The 26,516-nt window shown below is 47.5% G+C and overlaps 1 protein-coding gene across 1 annotated transcript in view; it reads left to right on the top strand.

Annotated features, from left to right (window-relative positions):
• LOC311241725 (uncharacterized protein) overlaps nucleotides 1-26,516 on the top strand; it is a gene marked incomplete at its 3' end in the record, with an annotated part of 81,198 nt that overhangs the window by 18,297 nt on the left and 36,385 nt on the right. Inside the window, exons 2-4 of the mRNA XM_084330609.1 lie at nucleotides 650-873; nucleotides 25,349-25,417; nucleotides 25,881-26,015. Coding sequence (XP_084186735.1) covers nucleotides 741-873; nucleotides 25,349-25,417; nucleotides 25,881-26,015 — 337 coding nt within the window. The 5' untranslated portion in view covers nucleotides 650-740. The remainder of the gene's footprint in view (nucleotides 1-649; nucleotides 874-25,348; nucleotides 25,418-25,880; nucleotides 26,016-26,516) is intronic.

A 26,516-nucleotide genomic window follows, 5' to 3' on the forward strand; every position in this document is an offset into this window, starting at 1 on the left:
TTGGTTTAAGACAAGATAATCCTTTATTGATCCCCTTGGGGACATTCGGGTGTCAAAGCAGTATGGGGGGGGGGGGGGGGGGGGGGGGGGGGGGGGGGAGATACAGGGTGGGGGATGCATAGCTTCACAGTCCTATATACACTTAAAGTATAGATACAAATACAATATAATATAAAAAAGTACAAACCTTTACAAAAGTTTACCTTAGTATTGATAGTATCAAAAAGCTGAGTTCTGAACAGAGATTCAGGAGACAACGGTGAATTCAATCAGTGATTTTTATTGGCTGGAACACACAGAGAAGAGAAACAGTCCTGGAGACCAGCCCTCCATGGGCTAAGAGCCTCGTCTAGAATGATACATGACAGTGATTTATATACTCTTTATATAGTTCCCAATTTAGTTCCCAGTTTTCTCCTTCTCACTGGCCTGTGGCCGGAGGCCCGATACAGCCATGCATGCACCGGTCATCAGGTCACACAGGTCATCAGGTCAAAGTATTTCTGGGTGCATGGCCTGAGCTTGGTCACAGATGCACATTCCAGAGTGGGGGAGATTATGCTCTCACCAGAGGAGCTGGATGTAAGGATCTGTAATCCTTCAGTGGAATATTAATGAATAAATATATTACAGTATCCTCTCTCCATAGTTCTCTACCTGAACTCACCTGGTGTAACTCACTCTGACCGGGGGCAGGACGTCCTACATGAAGACACTCTGGACTTCAGCTCCAGTAGAAGATGACTTCTTTAGAACCCAGGGACCAAGACGTCCTACTGAACATCAAAAAAGAAGAGACTTTAGACTCTCCAGACCCACCTATGGACATTTATACTAGATTGAAGGAGGAGACCACAGATTATCAGGATATATGTAAGTTCACATTCCTTCTTTTTCTATAACATCTCTTTCTGCAATCTTGTATAATTGTTTTGTTCATCATTGTATACAAGGCTTTATCTTACATTTTCAATACTTTTTTTTTATACTTGACTCAAATATGCTCTATGTTGATGTGTGTCCATGTCCAAAATCAGGGACCATAATGGAAATAAGTGCTTGCACTGTCTCATGTTTTTATCCCTTGGATGCTGTCTTTTACTCCACTATAAAAATCAATCAATAAACCAAGACAATCGACTCTCCTGGCCAGTAGTGTAAGATGTGAAGAAAAATACAAACCTTGATGGAATAAAACAAATGGCAACCAGTGTGCATTAGAGAACCAGACGGCTGTTACATCAACAAGCTGATTCTAACAATATCAGTCAATCCAGTCCAGTGTCAGATCATGACGCAGATGTTTATGCAGTTTGTAGCCTACATTCGTTCTTCTTAAACTAAATAACTTCAATACACTGTTAATAGAAAGTGAAAGTATTCCTGTGGGCTGAGAGAGCGTGATTTAGGCTGCTTTCCAACACGGCCACCAGTGGCATATTGTGTGGTTACTGGACTAGAGTTATATTAGAAGAATAACGAGCTTAAATTAAAAAGATATTTGCCTAATTCTCTTTATTTTTACATTCATCCAGCTCATTAATATATGTAATAGACGCATGTCTCTGTGTGCATTAATATCTGTAACCGACGCATGTCTCTGTGCATTAATATCTAACAGACGCATGTCTCTGTGTGCATTAATATCTGTAACAGGACGCATGTCTCTGTGTGCATTAATAACTAACAGGACACATGTCTCTGTGTGCATTAATATCTAACAGACGCATGTCTCTGTGTGCATTAATATCTGTAACAGGACGCATGTCTCTGTGTGCATTAATATCTAACAGGACACATGTCTCTGTGTGCATTAATATCTGTAACGGACGCATGTCTCTGGGTGCATTAATATCTGTAACACACGCATGTCTCTGTGTGCATTAATATCTAACAGACGCATGTCTCTGTGTGCATTAATATCTAACAGACGCATGTCTCTGTGTGCATTAATATCTAACAAACGCATGTCTCTGTGCATTCATATCTAACAGACGTATGTCTCTTTGTGCATTAATATCTGTAACAGACGCATGTCTCTGTGCATTTATATCTAACAGACGCATGTCTCTGTGTGCATTAACACTATCAGTGCCACTTGTTAACATGGTAAAGCATGGTTGAATGCCACCACCCACTTCAATGATAGCGTTGTGAACGCATAATCTCTGTCTTAAATTATGGCTATGTGTCTAATCTGCCCGTCGTTTATCAATGACTTGTTTGCGGTCAACATTGTCGAGACGGATTGTTTTTTAATCGGTTCATTTCCGTTTTTATAGCATTTTGAAAAGCCTCGTTTTTCAGGAAAATATATAGATTCCGTGAGAAATGCCCTTTACTGGAATATTCTGGCATACACAAAAAACGTTGCAATTTTTCGGCCTATTTATGAATAGTTTTCAAATGAACGCTAGATTATCGATAGTATATGTGTACTTATGCACGCTATAGAAGCGATCTGAAAAATATATTCTCATTTCCTGATCAGCGAGCACACCCACACACACACACACACACACATGGGGCACACGCTGATATATAGGTCAAAATAGATCCGATTACCCTAAGACTGGTAAAATAAATTGCTTACCTCAGATCAGATGTTTTTTTTTATCTTTTTTCCCCCCTCCTTTTTCCGATTTTTCTCCCATCCCACTGTTAGTCGTTATGCCAATTCCCAATCCCCTTCCTGGTTGTTGCGCACTCCCCCCCTACTGTTGGTCCGGGAGGCCGGAGACTGTCACATGCTTTCCTCCGACGCATGTGCAGCCAGCCGGCAGCCAGCCTGGCAGCGCAGATTCTCACCGGGAGGCCACACTACCTCCCTCCAGATCCTACCCTCGCTGTGCAGGCGCCCCGACCGAACTGTAGGGGTCGCTGTCCACAACGCCCAGGCCCCACCCATCAGCCAGCGTTTCCGTTAGCCGGTAATTACCGGTATTTGACCGGCAAAATCTGTTGAAGTCCGACATATTTAATCTCTCCGGTCATAATGTCCGGTGAAAATAATTCCCTCTAAACACAATTAGATTATTTGAATTGTATTAAAATAGGCTAAAATTAAATAGCCTATGCGATTAACGAAACAATCATTCCATTTGTCGTTGCTTCACCAAGCAGCCGGTCTAATAATGACATCCTGCTGTCAGCGCGAGCTGGCTGCTGATATATTTGCGAGAAGCATGGCTTGGCAGGGTGCAGTACTCCAATTCAGCCATTGGCAATTCAGCTGTTGGGTGGGGGCGCTGCTGACACCGCTGCTTTGCTCTGCCTGCTCCATGCTTCACGTAAATATATCAGCAGCCAGCTCGCGCTGACAGCAGGATGTCATTATTAGACCGGCTGCTTGGTGAAGCAACGACAAATGTAATGATTGTTTCGTTCATCGCATAGGCTATTTAATTTTTTTGCCTATTTTAATACAATTCAAATAATCAAATTGTGCTTAGAGGGAATTATTTTCACCGGACATTATGAGCATCACCAAGTCGTTGGGAGGTGGAGATATACATCACGGCGCAAACCCACGATAATGTTGCCGTCTCTCTCTGCCAAATTTCTCAGTTCTTCGCTTGATATAATTAATACAAATGTCCAATATAACGGAATTCGTTAGCTCATAAAAATGTGATTATAACAGACTGCTGTTTATTAAGGTCGGGCAGACTGCCCACCGACACCTCAAGTCGGCAGCAGCACGAAGTCTCGAGGGACTTATTTTATTTGGAATATATTAATGACTGTATATACGCAAAAGTAGCCTAGTTTTAAGTTAAAATATTATAAATGCCTTGATGATGTCATTCTTTATATAGGCCTATCAATTGTTTTTAAGCTCAATAAACTCTGACCGGAATCTATCCCATTTGTCCGGTAGATTGAAATCTACCGGACACTCAGACCTGCAAAAAAAAATTCTAACGGAAACCCTGCCATCAGCTTTCCCACCCCTAACACTGCCAATTGTGTTAGTATGAACGACCAGCCAAGCTGATAGCAACGCCGAGAGCTGGATTCGAACCCAGCGTCTCCAACGTTGATGGCGAGCGCCTTGCCCACTACACCACCTAGCTGCCCTCAGATCAGATGTTATCCAAAAAGATTATTCCAATTCCTGATCACCATTCCAAATATCGATCGCGTTTATTGATTCAGCGTTGGGTACTGTAAATTATGTATTCCACGCGTTTTCCGGCTCGGCGAATCACTTGCGTCTCTTCAGATGCCTCGCCGGAGAAGTAACATGAGGAAACTGCCCCGCCCCCTTCATCAGTCTAAACCAATGGGGTGCAGTTACACAGGGAGAGACGATAGGGGGCGGCATTTTCCCAATTGAGCTCAGAGAGAGTCTGCAACACTAGCGTGAGGCTCGATTGATGAAATATGAATTCAAATCGCTAATAAAAGAAAATACGACAAACAAACGCTATATAGCGTTGGTGGCACTCTGCTGGCGGCATGAACTAACGACAAAACACGTCCCTGGCACTCAAAGTGTTAAGGGTCCGATTGACAGGCACACATATGTTTGGATGACTGCTCTTTTTGGTCAATGCAGGCACAATTCACAGAATATTACCTTGAAAATGAAATTAAAATAAAATGTTTTATTTATTTAGGCTGTGCCATTCTCTTACATGGTTCACTAATGAACAAGTCCCTAATCTTGAGTCTTGACTCAAGTCTGAAGTCACCAGGGTATGAGTTTCAAGTCATGTCAAGTTGATTTGCATGCGACTTAAACTCGAGTCCCCATTTCTGTATCTTACCAATCAATTCTGAATAAAATCTAGTCAGCTGAACCACAAGTTGGTGAGTTGGGTTTTTCTGGGTGCTCAAGATGATTACTACAGCTCTCCACCCTGCAATTCAATCCAATGAGGCAAACAAAGAATGTTACTAAAAACACATTATAAATAAATACAAATAATGATGATAATTAAAAAAAAAAAATGTATCTACTTTTTCTCCTTATTTTTTCTATTTTTCTCCCATCCCAATTTCATATTTCCAATTCTCCCCTCCCCTGTCTTGAACGTTGCTCGACTATGCCCCCCACTGGTCGGTTGTAGGGAGGATAGAAGCCTTGCATCACGTGTCCCCTCCGGTACACAAGGAGGCAGCCTGTCGCATCTTTTCACCTGCCAGCGCGGACTCTCAGTGGCGAGGTGTAACGCATGGGAGGCTCACACTACCCCTGCTACTTCCTGTCTCTGCTGTGCAGGCGTCCCCCAACCGACCTGTACGAGTTGCTGTCCACAACGTCCAAATCCCCACCCATCGACTTTCACCCTCCAACTCTGCCAATTGAGTTAGTATGACGGCTGGCCCAAGCCGGAGGATTCGAGACCGGAGTCTCTTGCATTGGTAACGAGCGCAATCTCCGCTGCGCCACCCAGCCGCCCCCATTTATTTATTTTTCTTGACTTGGGAAATTTTGAGATTACATTTTTTAAATTGTTATACTGTTTTAATAAATTTCCATCCAGGAAGTTGCAGGCAACATGAGAACCGATAGAACCTCAACACAATCTTTTACAGAATCGATGATACATATAGATAGAGTGTGTACTCCCGTTCCGTAACACATGACGAACAACTTCCTCAAATTAAATGAGGACAAAACTGAAATCCTACTAGTCGGTCCTATAACAAAAAGAGAAATATTACAGAGCAATATGGGGCAACTTACTCCTTGGATCAAACCCGAAGTTACAAGTCTTGGTGTTATAATAGACTCAGACCTAAGCTTTAAATCACACATCAACAAGGTGACAAGCCGACTTGACTACTGTAATGCACTCCTCACTGGCCTCCCAAAGAAAACCACAGAACGACTCCAACTCATTAAAAACTCGGCAGCTAGGCTACTAACTAGAACCAAGAGGAGAGACCACATCAGTCCAGTATTAGCTAACCTACACTGGCTTCCGGTAACATTTAGAATCGATTTCAAGGTGGTCCTCCTTATGTACAAAGCACTAAATGGCACAGGACCAAGCTACATTGCTAATTCTCTAGTCAACTATGTGCCTTCTAGAACATTGTGATCATCTACTACTGGTCTATTGAAGGTTCCAAACCACAGCCTAAAGAGAATCGGGGATGCAGCCTTTGCAAACTATGCACAACTATGGAACAACTATTGAACACACTACCTGTAACTGAGGGGTACAATTCCCTGACTGTATTACTAGATATGATACTTACTACCACTACCTTTGTACTTTATATTCGGCCACCCAGTACTCGGCATAAATATATTATGATAAACACTCTCACGTAGATGAAACGGATCCAACACAAATGTACGAAGTCGAAGTATGCGTTTATTACTACACAGCAATGGTGTGTAGAGCAAGCACTTAATCACTTAATTACATTTATGAATTGAAATAGTATGCACTTTTATGGCAAAGAGTATTCGTCGGTATATCAATAGAGAATGTCCAATCTCTGATGGCGCAGGTGGTAAATATACGACCTGGAATAGTTAGGGAATAACAGCAATGATACTTTAATGATTATAAGACTGGATACACTAGGGGGGTTAATCCGGTCGCTTGTAAGACAACAGGAGTAGGAGGGGGGGGGGGGGTAGAGTCTGGCTGCCTCGTCCGGCTAAGGGTATCCTGGGTGAACCCACAGTAGTGCAGTTCAATGCGCCAGCGATCCTTGGACCACAGATGAAAGCAGCTGGACTCTCTGTGGGCCGGCTCTCTCCGGTCCACGGAGGAGAGACGTGAGGCGACCTCGTCTTGCAGAGCGCCTCCTCACCTTGCGTCCTCTCCAGGGGGGGGGGTTCCAACACACGGCAGTGTCGGGGGTCTTTATCCATGGAATAATCACTGTACACAAAGCATAATCCGTGCCTGGGAAGGCGGGCTGTCGTCGGTAGAATAATCCGGTATACAGGTCCACTCGCTCGTCGGCTCTGGGGCTCCTCGGGTGCAGCCTCACATGGGGTCGACCACCCTGGATAAGCAGCCAGTTCTCTGCCCGAAACGATGGGGTACTGACTACGATAGTATTCTCACCGCACGAAGCACTACATATGAATAGACTATTATTAGCTTAATAGACTACGTCCAACTCGACGATATAGTGCCAAATATGACTATTCAAATATTAATATACACAATGTCTCAATACCGATGGTAGGCCGAACTTGGCCTTACTCCCACACGTGGCGTCGCGGGGAGGCTTTACGTCTGTGACTCTATTGGAGGGTAAGAAACTGGACTGAAAAAGAAGTCCTACTTTAGTAGCGCAGTATATATACGCACTATGAACAAATAGTCCCATTAGTGGTGCGGTAGCCAGATTCCTACGCGGAACTAGGACTTGTTCGTACATGTTGAGCGGTACGTTTGAACTGGGTCTGGGGGGTATGGCAGCCTGGCATCAAGGTCTCGACCAATAGTAGAATGGAGACTATTATGGGATGTTCAGTAGGCTAGAATGGATATTCAATGCATATTGTACAAGGAATATACAAGGGATATCAAGGAATATTAGAGAATATACAAATACAATTAAATATATATAATAAATATATATATTCGGTTTAATCTGGCCCTTCACAACAGCCACCCCCTGATTGGTCCCAGACCTAATCAGTTAAGCAGAGACAGATTAATCGCGTTGTCTATTTACACATAAGGGTTTGCTGTAGGGGTCAGTCAACTTCACAAAGTCATAGGGTTATAGGGTCATGGTCATCATCGATTGTGTCTGGGAGTCGGGGCAGTTCTATGAGCCTCGCCACGGGACGGGTGTAAGTGCGACCCTGGACAAGCACTTCAGCTGCTCGGACCTTGCCGTCGGCACCGGTGATCACTTTGCTTACGCGGCCGGCCGGCCACATAGCTTTGGGCAGTGATTGATCAATAATCATGACGACTGTTCCTTCTGTCAAATTGTCTCTCTCCTTTACCCACTTCTGGCGGGTCTGTAGAGACGGTAGGTAGTGCAGTAGGAATGTCCTTTGTTGTGCACTCTCTATGGTAGTGCAATCATCTATGTTGGGGTCTGCGGAGATAACAGTGCTCAATCCACAGAACACAGGCTTCTTATTCTCAGCCTCCTCCTGACTGGCTTCCCTCGGGATAGGCGTGGGCCACTCTCCTTCCGGGAGCTTTAGGAATGCTGGGCCGTCACTGTAGACATTGCGACGGGTGAGGTCATCTAGGGGCATTCCCCGGGTGATGACGTCAGCTGGGTTCTGTTTTGTATCAACGTAGCGCCACTCTGTTTCTCCGGTTAACTCTTCGGTTAAGTCTTGAATCTCGGTGACTCTGACTCCCACGAAGACTTTGTACTTGCATGAGTCCGATTTGATCCAGGCGAGTACTGTCGTGGAATCTGACCACAGGAATGTTCTAGACACCGGTATGGTGAGCTCACGTTGGATGAGCGTGGCTAGGTGCGCTCCGGCTAGGGCTGCGCAGAGCTCTAGGCGTGGGATAGATTGTTGCTTGCGTGGGGCTATTCTCGAGCGGGCGAGAACAAATGCTGTGTAGATCTCTCCCCCCTCTTCTTGGGCCCGCAAGTAGGCTACTGATCCGTATGCGACCTCTGAGGCGTCACTGAAGACGTGTAAGTCCATTTTACATGTCTCTGGCCTCACCGTGGGTGGGAAGTAGCTTCGGCGCATATTAACGCCTGGGAGTGAGTGGAGCTCCATCTCCCACTCTCTCCAGGTGGATGCAAGGTGTGCGGGAATGGGGTCGTCCCAGCCCTGGTCCTTGTCCCACAATGCTCGTACAATCATTTTTGCCCTGGTGGTGTACGGTAGAATACATCCTAGCGGGTCATATTGTCGGGCGAGTGTTGTGTACACACTCCGTCTGGTGGTCGGCGCCGCCGCCGGCCTTCCCTGCTCCGTAGTCAGGGGCTTGTGTCTGTAGTGAAGCGAATCTGTTTTGAATCGCCACACCAATCCCAGGGTCATCTCCTGGGCTTCTCCCGGGATTGTAGCCATCCAGGTCTCGCTGCTGGCTGCCTTGTCCTCGGAGGAGAGGCTGCGCAGTACTTGCGGATCGCTGCTGGCCCACTGCCTGAGATCAAAGCCGCCTTTGATCAATGAGGCGCGGAGTTTAATCAGGAGAGCCTCGGCTTCTTCCTGGGTTGAAAGGCTTTGTAGACAGTTGTCTACGTAGAAGCTGTTCTTTACGCTGTGTCGGACCTCTTCGTCCGCTGCTGGGTCCTCTGCTACATGTTTCTGTAGTGCAAATGTAGCACAGCAGGGGCTGCACGTCGTTCCGAAGGGGAGGACTTCCCATTGGTAGATGGCTGGGTGCTCATCTCCTGGCTTCTCTCTCCATAGGAACCGTAACAGGGGCTTGTCCTCCTCTACTAATCTCACCTGCAGGAACATTCCTTTAATGTCCCCGCTGATGGCCACCTTTTCCTGGCGGAAGCGGAGTAGAACGCCGAGTAGGGAGGGGCCGAGTGTGGGACCGGGCAGTAACTCTTTATTCAGATTTTGGGATCCGATCTGGTAGCTGCAGTTAAATACTATGCGGTCTTTACCGTTGTGATGGACCTTGTGGTGAGGCACGTACCACGATTCAGTGGTCTGGTCAGCCTCTTTAATGTCCATCTTTGTGACGTGTCCCGCTGTGATGAGCTTCTCAATCTCGGCGCGGTATACACTCTCTTGGGCGGGGTTCTTGGCTAAGCGCCGCTCCGTGTTCAGCAGGTACCGTTCTGTGGCGTCTGTCTTGGCGTGGGAAGTAGGCATTCCTTCTCGCCGCAGGAGTGGCGTGGCGTATCTCAACACGCCGTTGACCGGGACTCTCTTGGTCCCTGTCTCGAGGAGGTGAATGGCGTAAATGTCATCTTTAGAGTGAATGTCTTTCTTTCCGTTCTTAAAGGGCATTTGTTCCAAGGTCCATAGCCGCTCTACGTGTTGCAGGAGTGCGGTTTCTCCCTCTGTGACTCGGGAGTGGAGACATCTAGTGGCTGTACTTCGGTTGAGAGATTTGGCGAGCGGGCCTTGGAGAGTCCATCCCAAACGGGTCTCGACTGCTGCAGGACAGCCTCGGGGTCCGGTATGAACCCGGTCTATCGGGACAATGAGGTCTGCATGGTCGGAGCCTATCAACAGGGTCGGCATAGCATTGTCTATGAGCGGGATCGGTAACTTGCGCAGATGTGCATATTTCTCCATCAGCTTGGCGACGGGGTATGTGTACCGCGACAGTCCTATTTCTTGGCTGGTGAAAGCGTCTGTAATCTGGTACCGTCGCTCAGGCTGGCCGCTTGCTGCGATAGAGAATGAGACATTCTCGCCCTTTATCGTCTTCAAATCTCGTCTTATTGTCCGAATTGTCATTTGGGTTTCGCTTCCCCGCAGCCCTAGCTGGGCCGCAGCGGAGGCGAGCAGAAGGGTCTTCTCTGACCCGTCATCGAGGACGGCGTAAGTGTCCAGGACTTTATTCTGGTAGCTTAGTGTCACACGCACTACTTTTAGGAGTACTCGGGCTCCACTGCTGCTGGCGGGATCGATGTACATGACGCTCGCTTTGCTGCTGGATGGTGCGGGTGAAGGGCGCCGTCTGTTACTGTCGTGAAGTATGTCCAGATGGGCTCCATCGCACTTGGTGCACCTTTTCTTTAAGCGGCATTCGGCTGCCATGTGTGAGCGCGCACAGCGAAAACAGCGCTTGTTGGACTTTATCCATTGACTTGCTTCCTCCGCGTTCAGCTTGGGGAAGGAGTCACATTGCGCTAGCCAGTGTTCTTTCTCACAGTAGGGGCACACTATCTTCCACTTCTCCGTTCTGGAGGGGGTACTGTGGCTCCTGCTGCTCGGTACTGACTCCGATTGGTGCATCACAGTCACCGATCTTCTTCCATCATTTAGTCGTCTGGTTCCTTCTCTGGAGCCAGGGGTGCTCCGTCCGAATGTATCTAGCCGTAGGCTGCTGACTTCTCTCGCCAGGAAGTCTGCTAGATCGAGGAGGTTCGGTTCGGGGCTATTCGGGTCTCGGTGGTCTCTCTGCCGCCTAAAACGCTCCTGTCGAGCGGGCGGCAGCTTCTCCAAGATCCTTTCCACATTTGAGTTGGCGTAAAGTTCATGCCTCCCCTTCTCTCTCTGCGCTCCCAACATCCCTACCAGGGACTGCACTCTGATGGACAGGTCGTCCAGTGCTCGATTGTCTATTGCTGGGGGTAAGCGGTCGATGTGTCGGATCTCCTGGATCACGTAATCCCATATGCGCCCATACCTCTGGTCCAATGCTACCAGCGCTGCTGTGTATGGGGTGGTGGAAGTCGCGTAGGCGAGCGCTATATTATGTGCGCGGGGTACCTTTAAGTGCTTCAGTAGGATGGCGTATTTATGGCGTTCATCCAATACATCCACCAACATGGTCTCCAGACACATGCGGAGTTCTGTATACTGGGCCCGGTTCTCTTGGGTGAAGTCGGGTACCATAGGCGTGCCAATGTATGACGCTGACTGTGGATACATCGGCGAGCGTTGGGGGAGAGGCCTCCTAGGCGAGTCTCCTCCCGCTCCTTGGTATGGGCTGGTACCGGCAGTGTACCATGGCCCGCTTGTCCAGGTGCTGTTCCTCGGTGCGGGTCGTGCGTCGTGCTCACCCGGGTATAGAGTCGGGGGTCTGTAGCGCAGCTCCGCGGGAGTATAGCCTGGGCTGTACCGGACCTCCTGGTCCGGTAGAGTACTGTGCTGTCGTCGGGCGTGGTTCTCCTCCTCTTCCTCTTCGTCTTCAGTTAGGTCATCCAGTGCTTGTAGTCTCTGGTTTAGCCTCTCCACAGGATATGCTGCTCCTTCCCGGTTGCTAGGTCTCGCTTGGACCGGTGGGGGGAGGTGGTCTGTGGGGGGTATAGACCTCGTCTGTTGGTCAAGTTCAGGGTTGTTTACTCGGCTAGGGGATGCCGCCCTGGAGGTGTGTCTAGACGAGTTCCTGGAGCCTCTGGCGGAGGGAGAGGGTGTTGTCCGTCTGATCAGCTGTTCTATTAGTTGCGCTTGCTGTCTGTCACGCTCTGCGTCCCGTAGAGCACCAGCAGCTGCTCGCTGGCTGTCTGCTCGGTCTCGGGCCACATTCTCTTCCCTCTGAATGCGTCTTATTTCTAGACGTATATGCTCTTCTTCGCTCCGCTGCTGGATCTGCAGTCGGTCGCGTTCAGCAGCGGCGTTCAGGCTGATGAGGAAGGCCTGCTGTAGGGTCCTTTCTGCCTCGCTGGGAGAAGGCGGTTGTATAGGGGAGCCTTCCCTCGGGGTACTCCTTGCGGAGCCTTGGAGCTCTATCTCCACGGTGCTCTCCCCGTCTTCTTCCGTGCCGAGTTCTCTCTCGGTAGCGTTGTATTCCTCCCGGGACTCATCGGGGACTACTTCTTCAGTACTGGCGGGGTGTGAAGTCATGTCTGGTTCCCACTGGTCCCCACCGTGAACTTGGTCAGTTACATTAGAACCCGTAGGGGCCTCTATGGTCGGGGTAGTCTGGGCGTTGGGGTTAGACATACTTTTACTTTCTAGTTTTACCGCGTTTACTGTTAGTAGAAGACTAGGTTGTTGACTGACAGCGTAAGCCTCTAAGTACTGAGGGAGCCGTCGTTCGCGCTGCGGGCGTTGGTTAGGAGGATCGTTTCGTGGAGTGTTCATCATAGGCCATTTCAATATTAATAACACTATATTAATATTACACTAATTACCCTCCGGCTCGAAGGACCAATTGTAACTGAGGGGTACAATTCCCTGACTGTATTACTAGATATGATACTTACTACCACTACCTTTGTACTTTATATTCGGCCACCCAGTACTCGGCATAAATATATTATGATAAACACTCTCACGTAGATGAAACGGATCCAACACAAATGTACGAAGTCGAAGTATGCGTTTATTACTACACAGCAATGGTGTGTAGAGCAAGCACTTAATCACTTAATTACATTTATGAATTGAAATAGTATGCACTTTTATGGCAAAGAGTATTCGTCGGTATATCAATAGAGAATGTCCAATCTCTGATGGCGCAGGTGGTAAATATACGACCTGGAATAGTTAGGGAATAACAGCAATGATACTTTAATGATTATAAGACTCGATACACTAGGGGGGTTAATCCGGTCGCTTGTAAGACAACAGGAGTAGGAGGGGGGGGGGGGGTAGAGTCTGGCTGCCTCGTCCGGCTAAGGGTATCCTGGGTGAACCCACAGTAGTGCAGTTCAATGCGCCAGCGATCCTTGGACCACAGATGAAAGCAGCTGGACTCTCTGTGGGCCGGCTCTCTCCGGTCCACGGAGGAGAGACGTGAGGCGACCTCGTCTTGCAGAGCGCCTCCTCACCTTGCGTCCTCTCCAGGGGGGGGGGTTCCAACACACGGCAGTGTCGGGGGTCTTTATCCATGGAATAATCACTGTACACAAAGCATAATCCGTGCCTGGGAAGGCGGGCTGTCGTCGGTAGAATAATCCGGTATACAGGTCCACTCGCTCGTCGGCTCTGGGGCTCCTCGGGTGCAGCCTCACATGGGGTCGACCACCCTGGATAAGCAGCCAGTTCTCTGCCCGAAACGATGGGGTACTGACTACGATAGTATTCTCACCGCACGAAGCACTACATATGAATAGACTATTATTAGCTTAATAGACTACGTCCAACTCGACGATATAGTGCCAAATATGACTATTCAAATATTAATATACACGATGTCTCAATACCGATGGTAGGCCGAACTTGGCCTTACTCCCACACGTGGCGTCGCGGGGAGGCTTTACGTCTGTGACTCTATTGGAGGGTAAGAAACTGGACTGAAAAAGAAGTCCTACTTTAGTAGCGCAGTATATATACGCACTATGAACAAATAGTCCCATTAGTGGTGCGGTAGCCAGATTCCTACGCGGAACTAGGACTTGTTCGTACATGTTGAGCGGTACGTTTGAACTGGGTCTGGGGGGTATGGCAGCCTGGCACCAAGGTCTCGACCAATAGTAGAATGGAGACTATTATGGGATGTTCAGTAGGCTAGAATGGATATTCAATGCATATTGTACAAGGAATATACAAGGGATATCAAGGAATATTAGAGAATATACAAATACAATTAAATATATATATATAATAAATATATATATTCGGTTTAATCTGGCCCTTCACAACACTACCTATGGACCATAGTCTTTTAATACACTCCGCTGTTGATTGTACTGTAGCACTATAGTATTTTACTCTGTCCATTCTATTTTATTGCACTGCACTTCACTTTGCATCATTTTACTTAACCTTTTATTGCACTGCACTGTTGCATAATTTTACTATCTACTCTAATGATTCTACTATTTGATTGCACTGTACTATTTTACTCTTTTTATTACAGGTTCAAAACTGTCAGGTATTAAACTGTGTGGGTATCAAACAAGAAAGACTGTCAGGCTTTAAAACTGTGTAGGACCCAGGCCCAGAACTGCGTCCTGAGAGAGGGAACTGCGCCCTGAGAGGGAGGTTTGCCCTGAGTGGGAGGTTCAAAGGGTCAAAGTGGGTATCAAACAGGAGGGAAGACTGTCAAGTTTTAAACTGTGGATACCAAACAGAGAAGGTAAAGACGACTTTAAACGGTAATCCAGAACTATTTTATTGCACTGTAAAAAAACTGTGACTTTATATGTCTGCACTTTATGTGCACTATTTTACTCTTGTCTATTCTAGCTTACTCTTTTTTTGTCTATTTAAAACTGAATCAAACCATAAACAAGGTGCCCTGTTGGGATGTTAGATCCTAATGTGAAAAACTGATTTTATATGTCTGCACTTTATGTGCTCATTTTATGCCTGTCTTTTTTCTGTTGTGAAGCACTTTGAGTTGCAGTTTCTGTATGAAAGGTGCTATACAAATAACGTTTATTATTATTATTATTACACCATTTGGGGCAGATGGTCTACTACGACACGCATAAGGGCAATTGACCGTACTCTTTATGTATACTGTCACCTAATGGCTCCCGATTTATTCTGTAATGGGGTAGGGGTGGGAATCACCAGTTTCATCATGATACGATACGATATCGATTCTTTGGACAACGATACGATATTTGCCGATATCACAAAGTCTCTCACGATACAATACGATTAGATTAGATTCAGGTGCCTGCAATCGATATGAGATGATATCATATGCCCATTTAACACAATCAGTAACATTTAGATCAACTAAAAAAAGGTAACACAAATATCATTTGACATTTGTATTTTTGAGCTCTTCCAGACATTTAAAGGAAAATCAATCTATTGTTTTTAATACAAATAGACCTCCTGTTCACTGTAAAGTGCCACGTTTTGATATATTGAGCTTTAAACTTTAAGCTCCATTTTTTGGAACTCAAAACTCAACCTAAAACCCCTCCCTACCTCCCTCTCCCAAACCGTTCCTACAACAATTTGTTGATGTTGCATGATCATGTATAGGCCTACATTTATTATGTATTATATTGTTTATGTTTAAATAACATTTAAACATCAAACTCCTCTGACCTCATCTGGTCTTTCCAAAGACGCGCGCACACACACACACACAGAAAGGGAGAATGCTATGCTGTAACGTCTACACACACGGAGCTACTGCTGTTGTTCTTGGGTGGATATGAGACTCGCCACAGGATTTTCAAAATAAGAGTATCGATATGAATCGATCTTATTACATTGCATCGATCCGATTCGATTGTTGATAATTATATCGATGTATCGATCTGGATCGATGTATCGTCCCACTCCTATAATGGGGTGGCATTAAAGCGTTCCGTCTTGAGACGGAATTCCGTCCATTTGATTCCGAGTTCCGTCCATTTGATTCAGGATTTCCCGTCAATTGGCTACCTGGTATAATATGATTTGTAGATGCATACAGATTGAAACTAAATTGAGCCAATCAGGCGTCAAATATCATGAAAAAGGGAATTTTTTTCCTACCGCGGCCACGCCAAGCAGTCATGGCGAGCAATAATGGCAGGACGCACGCAGCGACTCGAGAGACAGGATTACGCTAATAGTAGAAAAAAGTTTCAGTCAAGCGACCTGCACAACCCCGCCCCCACACACACACGCTACTGCATCAAAGTTACTTATGATTAACAAAGGCATTCGTTTTGTGGCATTAACGTTATAGTTACACGTTCAATAACATCAGCGTATTTACCCGACCATATAGCATTGTTGTTGGTCATTCATAGCTCAGTTCCTTCCTTTGCTCAGAGAGTCCGTATTGAATTGTACCCATTCTGCAATCTGTTAATAAAGTTTTCAATCAGACAAATGTATAGAAAAGCTTTTATTATCACATCCGTTGCAGTAAAATCATCATGCCTCATTTGGTACTCCTGTTATTAGCTCCGGTACGTTTGTTATTGATTCTCTTGTGTAAATCAATGGCGGACTTCCCGGAAGTAAAAAACGAATAAGCGCTTGCCGATTGGTGGTAAGAACAGCAGAGGCGGGTGCAAGCCGTGTGACGTAATTGGCAGAATCGACTGTCAATCAAAATTGTTCTGTTGCCGTCTACCTGCATTGCTTTGGTTGAGAGAGATAGTGCTCTCTTAACCCTTTCTCTGCCACGCTTATATCCATCCTTATACCGTCCTCTGCCAGCTCTATTTGTCTATGGAGATGTTCCCCTTCTTTGCAGGGCTATAACTTTTTAAATTGTATTGCTAAATTGACATTAGTATGGCCCATTCAACGTCAAGTATCTATCGTTTAGGATGTAGCAACGTTCTACTTTTTCATACTAAAATACGGTCTAAAGTATAAATATGTTTTTATCGTTTTCTGCAGCATTCTGCAGAACGTGAGTTATAGCCCTAAATACATATATTAGATAATCAAATGTAGTTTGATACCGATTGACGTCAGATAAAAAATTGTATAAGGTCCTACACGTCATGCCTCATCATCTGCTGGTGACCGGAGGGGGGGGGGGGGGGGGTTTATAAGTCTGTGGCCGACGTTAAATAATTTATTTAGTATGGGTGATATGTTGATCGGAGCAGTGTGTATGTTTAATAATAATCAAACACGGTGAAACTCACCGCAGCTTCCTCTGACCGTTGGGTGATCAGCGTGGAGCAGAAAGATCGCTATTATGGGATGTTGTTATATGCGATCCATTTCCAGGTTGTATAATGCTATATACGTCCAAATCATGTTGTTTATCGAGTTATTGGCAACGGATCGCTATCCAGTGTATCAAGCTGGAGTCCCGCTAGCGATAGCGAGTGGCCGGACGAAATATGGGTGAGCACCACTTCCGGCGCGGCACTTCCGGTTTTGGTGATTCGCCGATCGGCCACCAGATGGCGGTCTTGAACCGTTGGAGAGTTGAGAGGAGATCAACAGCAAGTCTCAAGTCTCCATGGGTGAAATATGATTGCCATGACAGATTTTTGAAATATTGATCTCAAAGACGCTGTAAGACGTCATTGGCAGATTATGCATGGCGAGGAATGACGTCTAAAGTCGTCCTTGGCGATTACAGGGTTAATAAAACTCATAAACAAGTCTTGAGCAAGACAAGTTAGTCTGTTAGGTTATGAAAGCCAGTGAGTATTGTATGACTCAGACTTCAGCAATAATCATGACTCATGAGCATTATAAAATAAAAACACACATGGCATGGTGGAATACCATAAAGTACCATAAGTAAGTAAAGAGGCCTATGTTCATATCGGTGAGCACAATTTGTAACACAAAAAGAGAGACGTGTAGCCTATTTATTTATTTAATATTTTATTTATTCATTTTATTATTATTTTATTTGTTGCCATCCCTAAAATAATAGTCAAGCATAGGGCTAAAACATTTTCATAAACAATAATATAATTTTTTGTTATATGGTTATAATAAAAGCTTTTCTATACATTTGTCTGATTGATTGAAAACTTTATTAACAGATTGCAGAATGGGTACAGTACAGTATGGCTCAATACACACAATTGTTAAGGGGATACAGACCAGAGAAAGACTTTCATCTTGTTTACATCAGGGTCCCCCATTTTCAATTCATCATAACGAAAGGTTATCCTATAACCTAGTTATATGAATACTGGCTGAGCATCTCGCTCTTCGCCATAATGAGATATCTCTTATCTCCAGCACCTACTGTGCTCATGAACAAACAATTGCACTCGCATGCACGTGACCAGGCCATGCCACCACGTCGTACTATATGACGCCGGACATGGTCACACTCCCCCTTCCTCAGAAAAAGTTTCCAACACTGAAAACCCAACCAAGGGACCTCAGGGCGCTAAGAGCGAGACGCTCAGCCAGTATTCATATAACTAGGTTATAGGATAACCTTTTGTTATATTATCATACTGGCCAATCGCGTCTCGCTCTTCTCCATAATGAGATATGGGGCAGAGCAGACACGTGGCCCGACAAGTGTACCCCCTGAGGACCCGCAAGCCCTACTACCAGGGGGGAGGGGAGTCCCGTCCACCCGTCCGTCCTAACGAAGGGGGGGAGGCATCAACTCCGCCAAAGTGCGAAAAAGAGGGAACCAGAGACTCCTAAAAACGCACCGTACAGGCGGGACCATGTGTGACACATCACCCCGTGGCACACACCCCTGCTAACCCACCAACAGGCGGGACGCAAAGGAGGTCCCAGACCTCAGAACCGCCTGGGACACAGAACCCCCAGTCATGTCCATGAGGTCAAACTTAACGAAGGGACCCGGGGAGGACCAGGAGGCCGCAGCACAGATGTCCTCCACCGAGGCCCCCCCTAACAAGGCGGCAGAGGCCGCCACTCCACGAGTGGAGTGCTCCCTGACACCCCCAGGGGGCGCCTGCCCAGCCAACGTGTAGCAAAGGGCAATGCCCTCGCACAACCAATGTGACAGGTAGGGATGCACGATAATTATCGGATTATCGGGCCGATATCAGCAATTATGACGTCATCCCGATAAACTCGATAACGTTATTGATAGCTCCGATAACATAATAAATTTTTTTGTTAAAAGAAATCCGGCGTGGGTGGATTTGGATGAAGGGCGCTTGTTTTTATTATAGCCTCCTCCCGTTTTGCCAGTACTGTGGTAAAACTGATAGCGTGTGGTTTAGGAACAGGGAGTTTTTCACAAATCCAGCGCTCCCTTTCTTGGCTGTGACGTAGTCACGTTACATTCGGAGACAGACAGTCGATCTGCCAATTACGTCCCACGGCTTGCACCCACCTCTTCTTCTTACCACCAATCAGAAGCTCTCGTTCGTTTATTTACCTCCGGATTGTCAGCCATTACTCTACTCGGAGCTACAGTAACGTTATCTCCCCGCCAGCCACATTGACAAGTACCAGCGCTTATACATTACTGGCAAACGTCTTGTTGCACTTGTGGCAACGAGCGTTGTCAGCATCGACTTTAGTAAAATAGACCCAGACTTTTGAACATTTCGTTCTGTCCGCCATTATGAGAGCAGAGCTGTCTGTGGCAGCGCAGCACCCGTGTCTGTGTGTGTGTGTGTGTGTGAGTGAGTGAGTGAGTGTGTGTGTGTGTGTGTGTGTGTGGGAGGGGAAGAGAGGAGAGAGCACAGCAGGCAGAGAGCACAGAGCTCCCCGCACAGGCAGAGACAACAGAGGCAGGAGAGATAGACAACTGCCAACAAGATTAGTTTGCGACGTTTAAATTCCTCAAAAAAAACTCCATAATTTCTCGAGTACCGATAGCAGTACCGATGACAAAAAAAATTTGATAAAAAAAAAATATATATATATATGTATACAGTTAAAAAAAATATTATAATACAATAAATATCGGTTATCGGTATCGGCTTGAGGAGCATAAAGTTATCGGTATCAATGTCAAAAAATCAATATCGTGCATCCCTAGTGACAGGCGCTGCTTGGACAGTGCCTTACCAGCGCGAGGGCCACCGTAACAAACAAAAAGTTGATCGGCAGCCCTGAGATCCCGAGTCCGACTGAGGTAAACCCCCAAAGCACGGACAGGACACGACAGACGAAGGCTCGCCTCTAACTCACTAGCGTGAGGAGGCGGATGAAACGCCTGAATCACAATATCCCCGGAGCGAAAAAGAGCTCCGGATATTCTTTGGCACAAAGACTGGATTAGGCCTCAGAGTCGCACCGCTAATGGCACGAATAGACAGGCACTCAGGCTGCACCGAGAGAGCACACAGCTCACCCACGCGCTTAGCGGAAGTGATGGCCAGTAGGAACGCAGTCTTGAAAGACAGCTGCTCCAACGACGCCTGCTCAAGAGGCTCAAACGGAGCCTCAGACAACCGGCCAAGGACCAGTTGGAGGTCCCAACTTGGAGACAGAGAACATTCCACCGGCTTGAGACGCCGAGCAGGAAACGTTTCACAAGAGGGTGGCTGAACAATGTAACGCCCTCAAAACCCACATGACAAGAGGATATAGCTGCGGCGTATACCCTCACCGTCGAGGCCGACAGTCTACTCAAAATAGACTGAAGGAAGGAAAGGACAGCGTCCAGGGGGCAGGACACCGGGTCCCAGCCCCCCACCTTACACCACTCTTGAAAAGTACACCACTTACCCGCGTAAACCGCGATAGTGGAGGGAGCATGCGCGTTTTGGATGGTGTCGACCACAGAAGGGTCAAGACCCATCCCCTCCAGACTCACCCCCTCAACAGCCAAACCATCAGTGGCTGTCCCAGAACAGGGAACAGCCACAGAGACCCGCGCACCTGAGAGAGGCGATGACTAAGGAACAGGCCACGGCGGGGCTACCAAGAGCTGGATCAGGACCGGGAACCACACAGCCGTGCCCCGGTCCAGCGCGATCAGGATCAAAGTCCTGTGCTCCCGACGTATCCGCTCCAACAGCTGAGCTATCAGATGTATGGTGGGGAACGCGTCCAGAATCGCAGGCCGCCATGGATACATCGAGAAGGCATCCACCCCCAAGGGAGGATTGTCCCCCCGACTGACCGAGAACCATAAGGGGCACTGGTGAGACTGTCTGCTCGCAAACAGATCCACCGTGGCTTCCCCGAATTGGTCCCAGACTTGTCTGACTATGTCTGGACGTAGTCCCCATTCGTCGGAATGTGGACCGCCCCACGACATCACATCCGCGCCCACATTCTGCTTGCCAGGGATGTAGAGCGCCCTCAGGCTGCACAGCCAGAGCTCGACCGCTGCCCGGTGCAGACGGATGGAGTGTACTCCACCCTGTCTGTTGATATACGACGCTGTCGTCGTGTTGTCCATCCTGACCAACACGTGCTCGCCCACCACCAGGTGGCCGAGCCGTTTGAGGATCAGAAGGACCGCCTTCAATTCCAACACATTGATATGCAGTGCAGACCGGGTAGCATTGAACTGCGTTGGTCCGACATGTCCCCCCCCCATCCCGTGAGGGAGGTGTCGGTGAAGACCGTGACGTGTGATAGCCTGCTGCCCATGGAGATCCCGCTGGTGAGGGTACCAGTCCTCCCCCAGTGGTCGAGATCCCCCAGTATTGACACAGGAACCTTCAGTCGTTTCCACTTGCCTCTCACCAGGTCTATTTCCATACTGGAAAACCACCTCTGTATCCTCCTCATGAAGAGGAGGCCAAGAGGGACCACAGAGTGAGCAGATGCCATCATACCGAGTAGGCGCATCATGGACAGCACCGTAACCGCCCTGCCAGGACGGAGCCCCCTGAGCGCGTCGAGAATAGCCACTCGCCGCCGCTCCGAGAGGGTTGCCCTCATGGGCCTTGAGCTTAGAACCAAGCCCAAGTACTCCACCTGTTGACTGGGAAGAGGAGTACTCTTCTCCCAGTTCACAGCAAAACCCAGACTGGTGAGGAATTCCACCACCAGCCTGGTATGAGACCTGGCGACCTCCTCCGACCGGCTGAGGAGCAGAATGTCGTCGAGATAGAAAATAACTCTTATCCCCTGACGACGTAGAGGCTCCAGCGCGGTCTCTACGCACTTGGTGAATGTGCGGGGGGCCAGAGAATAGCCGAACGGCAGCCTCTGGTATTCGTACACCACACCCTGAAAGAGGAAGCGAAGGAATTTCCTGTGAGGGAAGATCGGGATGTGAAAGTACGCATCCTTCAGGTCTATGGAGGTGAACCAGTCTCCCACTCTGACGGAGCTTATCAGGTGTTTGACGGTCAACATCCTGAACGCCTCGTCACAATCAGCCGATTGAACGCAGACAGATCCAGAATAGGTCTGACACCTCCCGATTTCTTGGGCACCAGAAAATACCGGGAGTAAACGCCACACATCGCGTCCTCCCTTGGGACCACGACTATGGCTTGCTTCGCTAACAGATTGGATCTCGTCGGCCAGAGCTGTCACTGCTGCTGACCCTGACAACAAGGTCTGCACCAAACCTGAAAACGGAGGGTGGGGTAGCGCAAACTGCAACACAAGCCCCTGCCTCAGCGTTCTCTCCATCCACCTCGACATATGGCACTGCTGTAGCCATATGTGATGATAATCCCAAAGCGCACCTGCCGCCACTTGGCACTGGTCCGCCAGGAACCGTAGATAGGCGGCCCGGTCCCACCCGCTGTGCGTTGCCAACCCTGGACCCGCCAACCGCGCGAGCAGGGTGTCTTGTGGAGTCGGGATATCGGACCCTGACACTACCAACGAGGCAATCGCACCCAAGAAGGGACCCAGACAGAAAGGGCCGGTTTGATACGCGGGAAGCTGACATCACACTGGGTGACAAAAGCTCCCCCACTGAACACCTCGCCAGCATGGATTGCTGAGGAACTGTTCTACAGCTGGACATGCAAGGTGTGAGGTCCCCACACTGCCCGATAGGGTGGGTTTCTACACACCGTAGCCCTGCAGTGATAATACTACCGCTCAAATCGCGCGCGCCTGCCTAACCACTGCCGGTCATCCGGCCGTGGGAGGCACTAACGTGAGGCGAGGTTGGGGGAACCGCGCTGTGCCTCAAGAGGCCTCGAGCCCCCCCGCTGACAACCTTTGTTGACAGATATAACACCAGGCTCACCAACCACAGACGCAGAACACGTGGCGTGGGAGCCGCTTGACAGCACAACATTCTCACGGACAGACCCAGGCCTAGCCATCAACTGGGTGTCAGCCCCTGTCCCCATGAGAAGCGAAACGTGGGGCCGCTTGCGCTTCATTGAAGGCACACGGCCCGCAACCAAAGGAAACAAATCAGAGCCCTTATCCCGCTGGTGTTGGGGGGGGGGAGTGACCGGAGAGCGAGCTAGACACAGCCAGACGGCGACGTTTTTTTAGGGCGTGCTCATCTAATGTAGCCGATCCCTCGGCCGCCAAGGCTGTCGGCCTTGCGATCACCTGTTTTCGTTGTGTCCAGGGTACCTCAGGCGAGGGAAACATGGCCGCTGGTTGAGGGCCTCGCCACAGTCGTTGACGAGGCCGCGCTCTCACCTCTGGCTGCGTGGTGCGAGGCGGTGTGGGGCCCAGGTCAAATACCGCCAGCATTTCCGCGGAAAGACCAAAGAGTCCCTCTGCGGAGAGGGGAGCCCTAAGGAGGAGAAACCTTTTCTCCTCCTTAAGGGAAGACTGCTCCAACCAGAGATGCCTGTGAATAAGAGTTGATAGCATCCTGATCCTCCCTGCGGTTATAGCCTGCGACTGAGTTAAAAGTTCTATAACCCCCAAAACATGTGTAATGTTTTCGGCGTCGGCTGGCCCTACAGCCCCACTACCCGACACCAATGTGGACAGAAAAACAGTCAACTGAACAATGACACTGGTCGCTGCTAAATTCCATCCTGTGGCGGTATAAACTTCATCAGTCCATACCACCACCTGCCGGGCCGACTCGCCCTCAGGCGTCGGCTTCCGGGTGGGACACCGTTCAACCATGCCAGGGCAAAGGATCGATGCTACCTGGCTCTCAAGCCAGGGCACACCTGCCTTACGCCCTGTTGTCAGCCCATTCACCCATAAAAGGGGTAAATAAGCCTCAGCAAAAACCCCCACATTAGATACCGACTGACCTTCAGCAATGAACCGGTTAAGAGGAGGGAAGAGTGGTGACAGCCCACGGCGGGGAACAAAGGAACAGTGACCCAGCATCGTAGCATTAGCATTAGCTGCACGCTCCAGGATAGCTGGGAAAACATCCAACTCAGAGTCATGACGACAACGTTTACCCAGATATCCTGCCCCTTGCGCCAATACACAACTCGGTTGTCTCACGGGACAACGAGCAGTATCACAAACTCTAGCATTGATGCCTGGCAGCGCAGGCCCTACCTGTGCGCGACCTAGCCCGACAGCTAGCCGCCGCGCGACGTCCCTCGATCCGCTGTCACGAGACGAGGAAACCCCAGGCCAGGCCCCATGCGCTGTTAGGATGTGCCGAGAAGATTCCAGGGGCTGGCGAATCTCCGGCGAAAACCCAACATTGTGTAATTTCTCTCTGCATTTCATAACTAGTTCATGGAGTGCACTGCAGCGTGACCATGTCTGGCGTCATATAGTAGAATGCGGGGGCGTGGCCTCGTCACGTGCATGTGAGTGCAATCGTTTGTTCATGAGCACAGTAGGTGCTGGAGATAAGAGATATCTCATTATGGCGAAGAGCGAGACGCGATTGGCCAGTATGATAATATAACATATATGACACACATGACATACAGATAGACAATACTGCTACATCTATACATTTATGACATACCAGATTTACAAATACAGTATTGTTTGTGATACAATAAGAGTCTAAAAAAAGAGAGTATATACATTTGACGAAGAAACTACATTGGAGGAGGTTGGGTAGGTTGGGTGGAGGGGGGGGGAAACTGTACATTGGAGGTGGTTGGGTGGGGGGGGGGGGTAACTGTACTTTGGATTATCGACGAAACCGAAACAAGTAGGCATCCTTAAAACACTAACGCTATTTAAAAAAAAATACAGTGGAGGTTAAAATAAGAATATGACTTAGCCTGAAAAAAAGTTCAGTCAGGAGATTTTTCTTTGCTTTAATCCCAGGGGTTATTGATCCCCATCAAACAGGCCCCCGGGTTAACTGGTTTCAAAAAGTATGTACGATCATGGCTATCGGCATAGGAAAGAGAGGGTAGCATATTTATTTATTATTCTTTTATCTTCAACTGTATATGCATATTGTATCTTAATGTTTTATGTTTTATGTTGATGTATATCCGGTTTTTTAATACCAGGGACCATGATGGGAATAAATAAGTGCTTGCATTTTATCATGTTTTTATCCCTTGGATGATGTCTCTAATCCACAATAAAATCAATCAATCAATCACTCTTTCCACTAGGTGGCAGTAATGTACGGTTCTGTGTTCTAACCACCACTGAATCACAAATGAAGAAGCAGTGTTGTCTTCTGGGTAGATGATGGAGAGACCTGGTTACAGCAACATGGAGAGACCTGGGTTACAGGCCCTAGATCTCTAAAGAACGGTGAGCTAACAAAGTATTTATACAGGAGAGTAGACAAAACAAGTGGAGCATTTACATACATAATATGAATTGTAGATATGAGATATCTGTATAATGACATACTTATGAGAGCTTTGTGTAAAGAAAGTATTGTGTAAATCTCCACAAAATGCAAGTTTTAACATGATATATATATATATATAAACTTGCCTCATTTGAAGTTTTATTTATTTCTTATAATTTGCTTTTGTATATTTTTCATCAAAGCAACTACGTTGTCTTTCATGAATGTACATTAGACCGTTGCTCTCAGGCACTGAGGACTGGGCTTTTCTGGGATTACACTTTATTTTATACATTTTTATGGAGGCTGCCCGGGAATTTATCTATGCAGGAAAATCCCTGGACCACTGGAGTATGAATATACATAGTTAATAATACTGGCACAATATAAATACTTGGTGTCCGTCTCCCTCTGTCCCAGAACCACCCAGTGACCTACTGATGATTAAAAAGGAAGAGGCTCAGGACCCGCTAGACCCACCCAAGGAGGAGCCCACAGACCATCAGGATATTTCCACTGTGCTGAAGGAGGAGCCCAAAGACCATCAGGATATCAGTATGTTACTTTCATATCTTTATTTTCTCTCTTTCTCCTTCCTTTGCTCCAGTATATTTGTATATAACCTTCTCTCCTATAATCTTTTTTGTATCAAACTGTGTTCTCATGCAACAACTTAGCATGCTTACTTACTTAAAAAGGATTTCCACTGTACCCGCTGTGAGAAAATGTAGATTTATTGATTGAAATTCCTCTACGGACAACATTGCTTTAAGAAAAACAACAATGAATTATATTATCATCCAGAAAAAGCGGAAAATACATATTTGTTGCAGCTTTTATTTTGAAAGATTCTGACCAGAACTCTTTTTGTTGTTGTCGCTAGCTTGACACACACCATTGAGCTCCTGTCCGCTTCAAAGTTTGTTAGACCCTCCACATGGACGTTTGTGTTACTTTTTCATCAAGGACCCATAGTGTTAGAGGGGAAGCAAGAGGACAGATTTTCATGAGGGGAAACTGAGTGAGTGAGTGAGTGACTGTGGATCTATTAGGTCA

Source organism: Notolepis coatsorum, assembly GCF_963971535.1.
Source record: "Notolepis coatsorum genome assembly, chromosome: 1".
In the NCBI taxonomy this organism is placed as follows: domain Eukaryota; kingdom Metazoa; phylum Chordata; class Actinopteri; order Aulopiformes; family Paralepididae; genus Notolepis; species Notolepis coatsorum.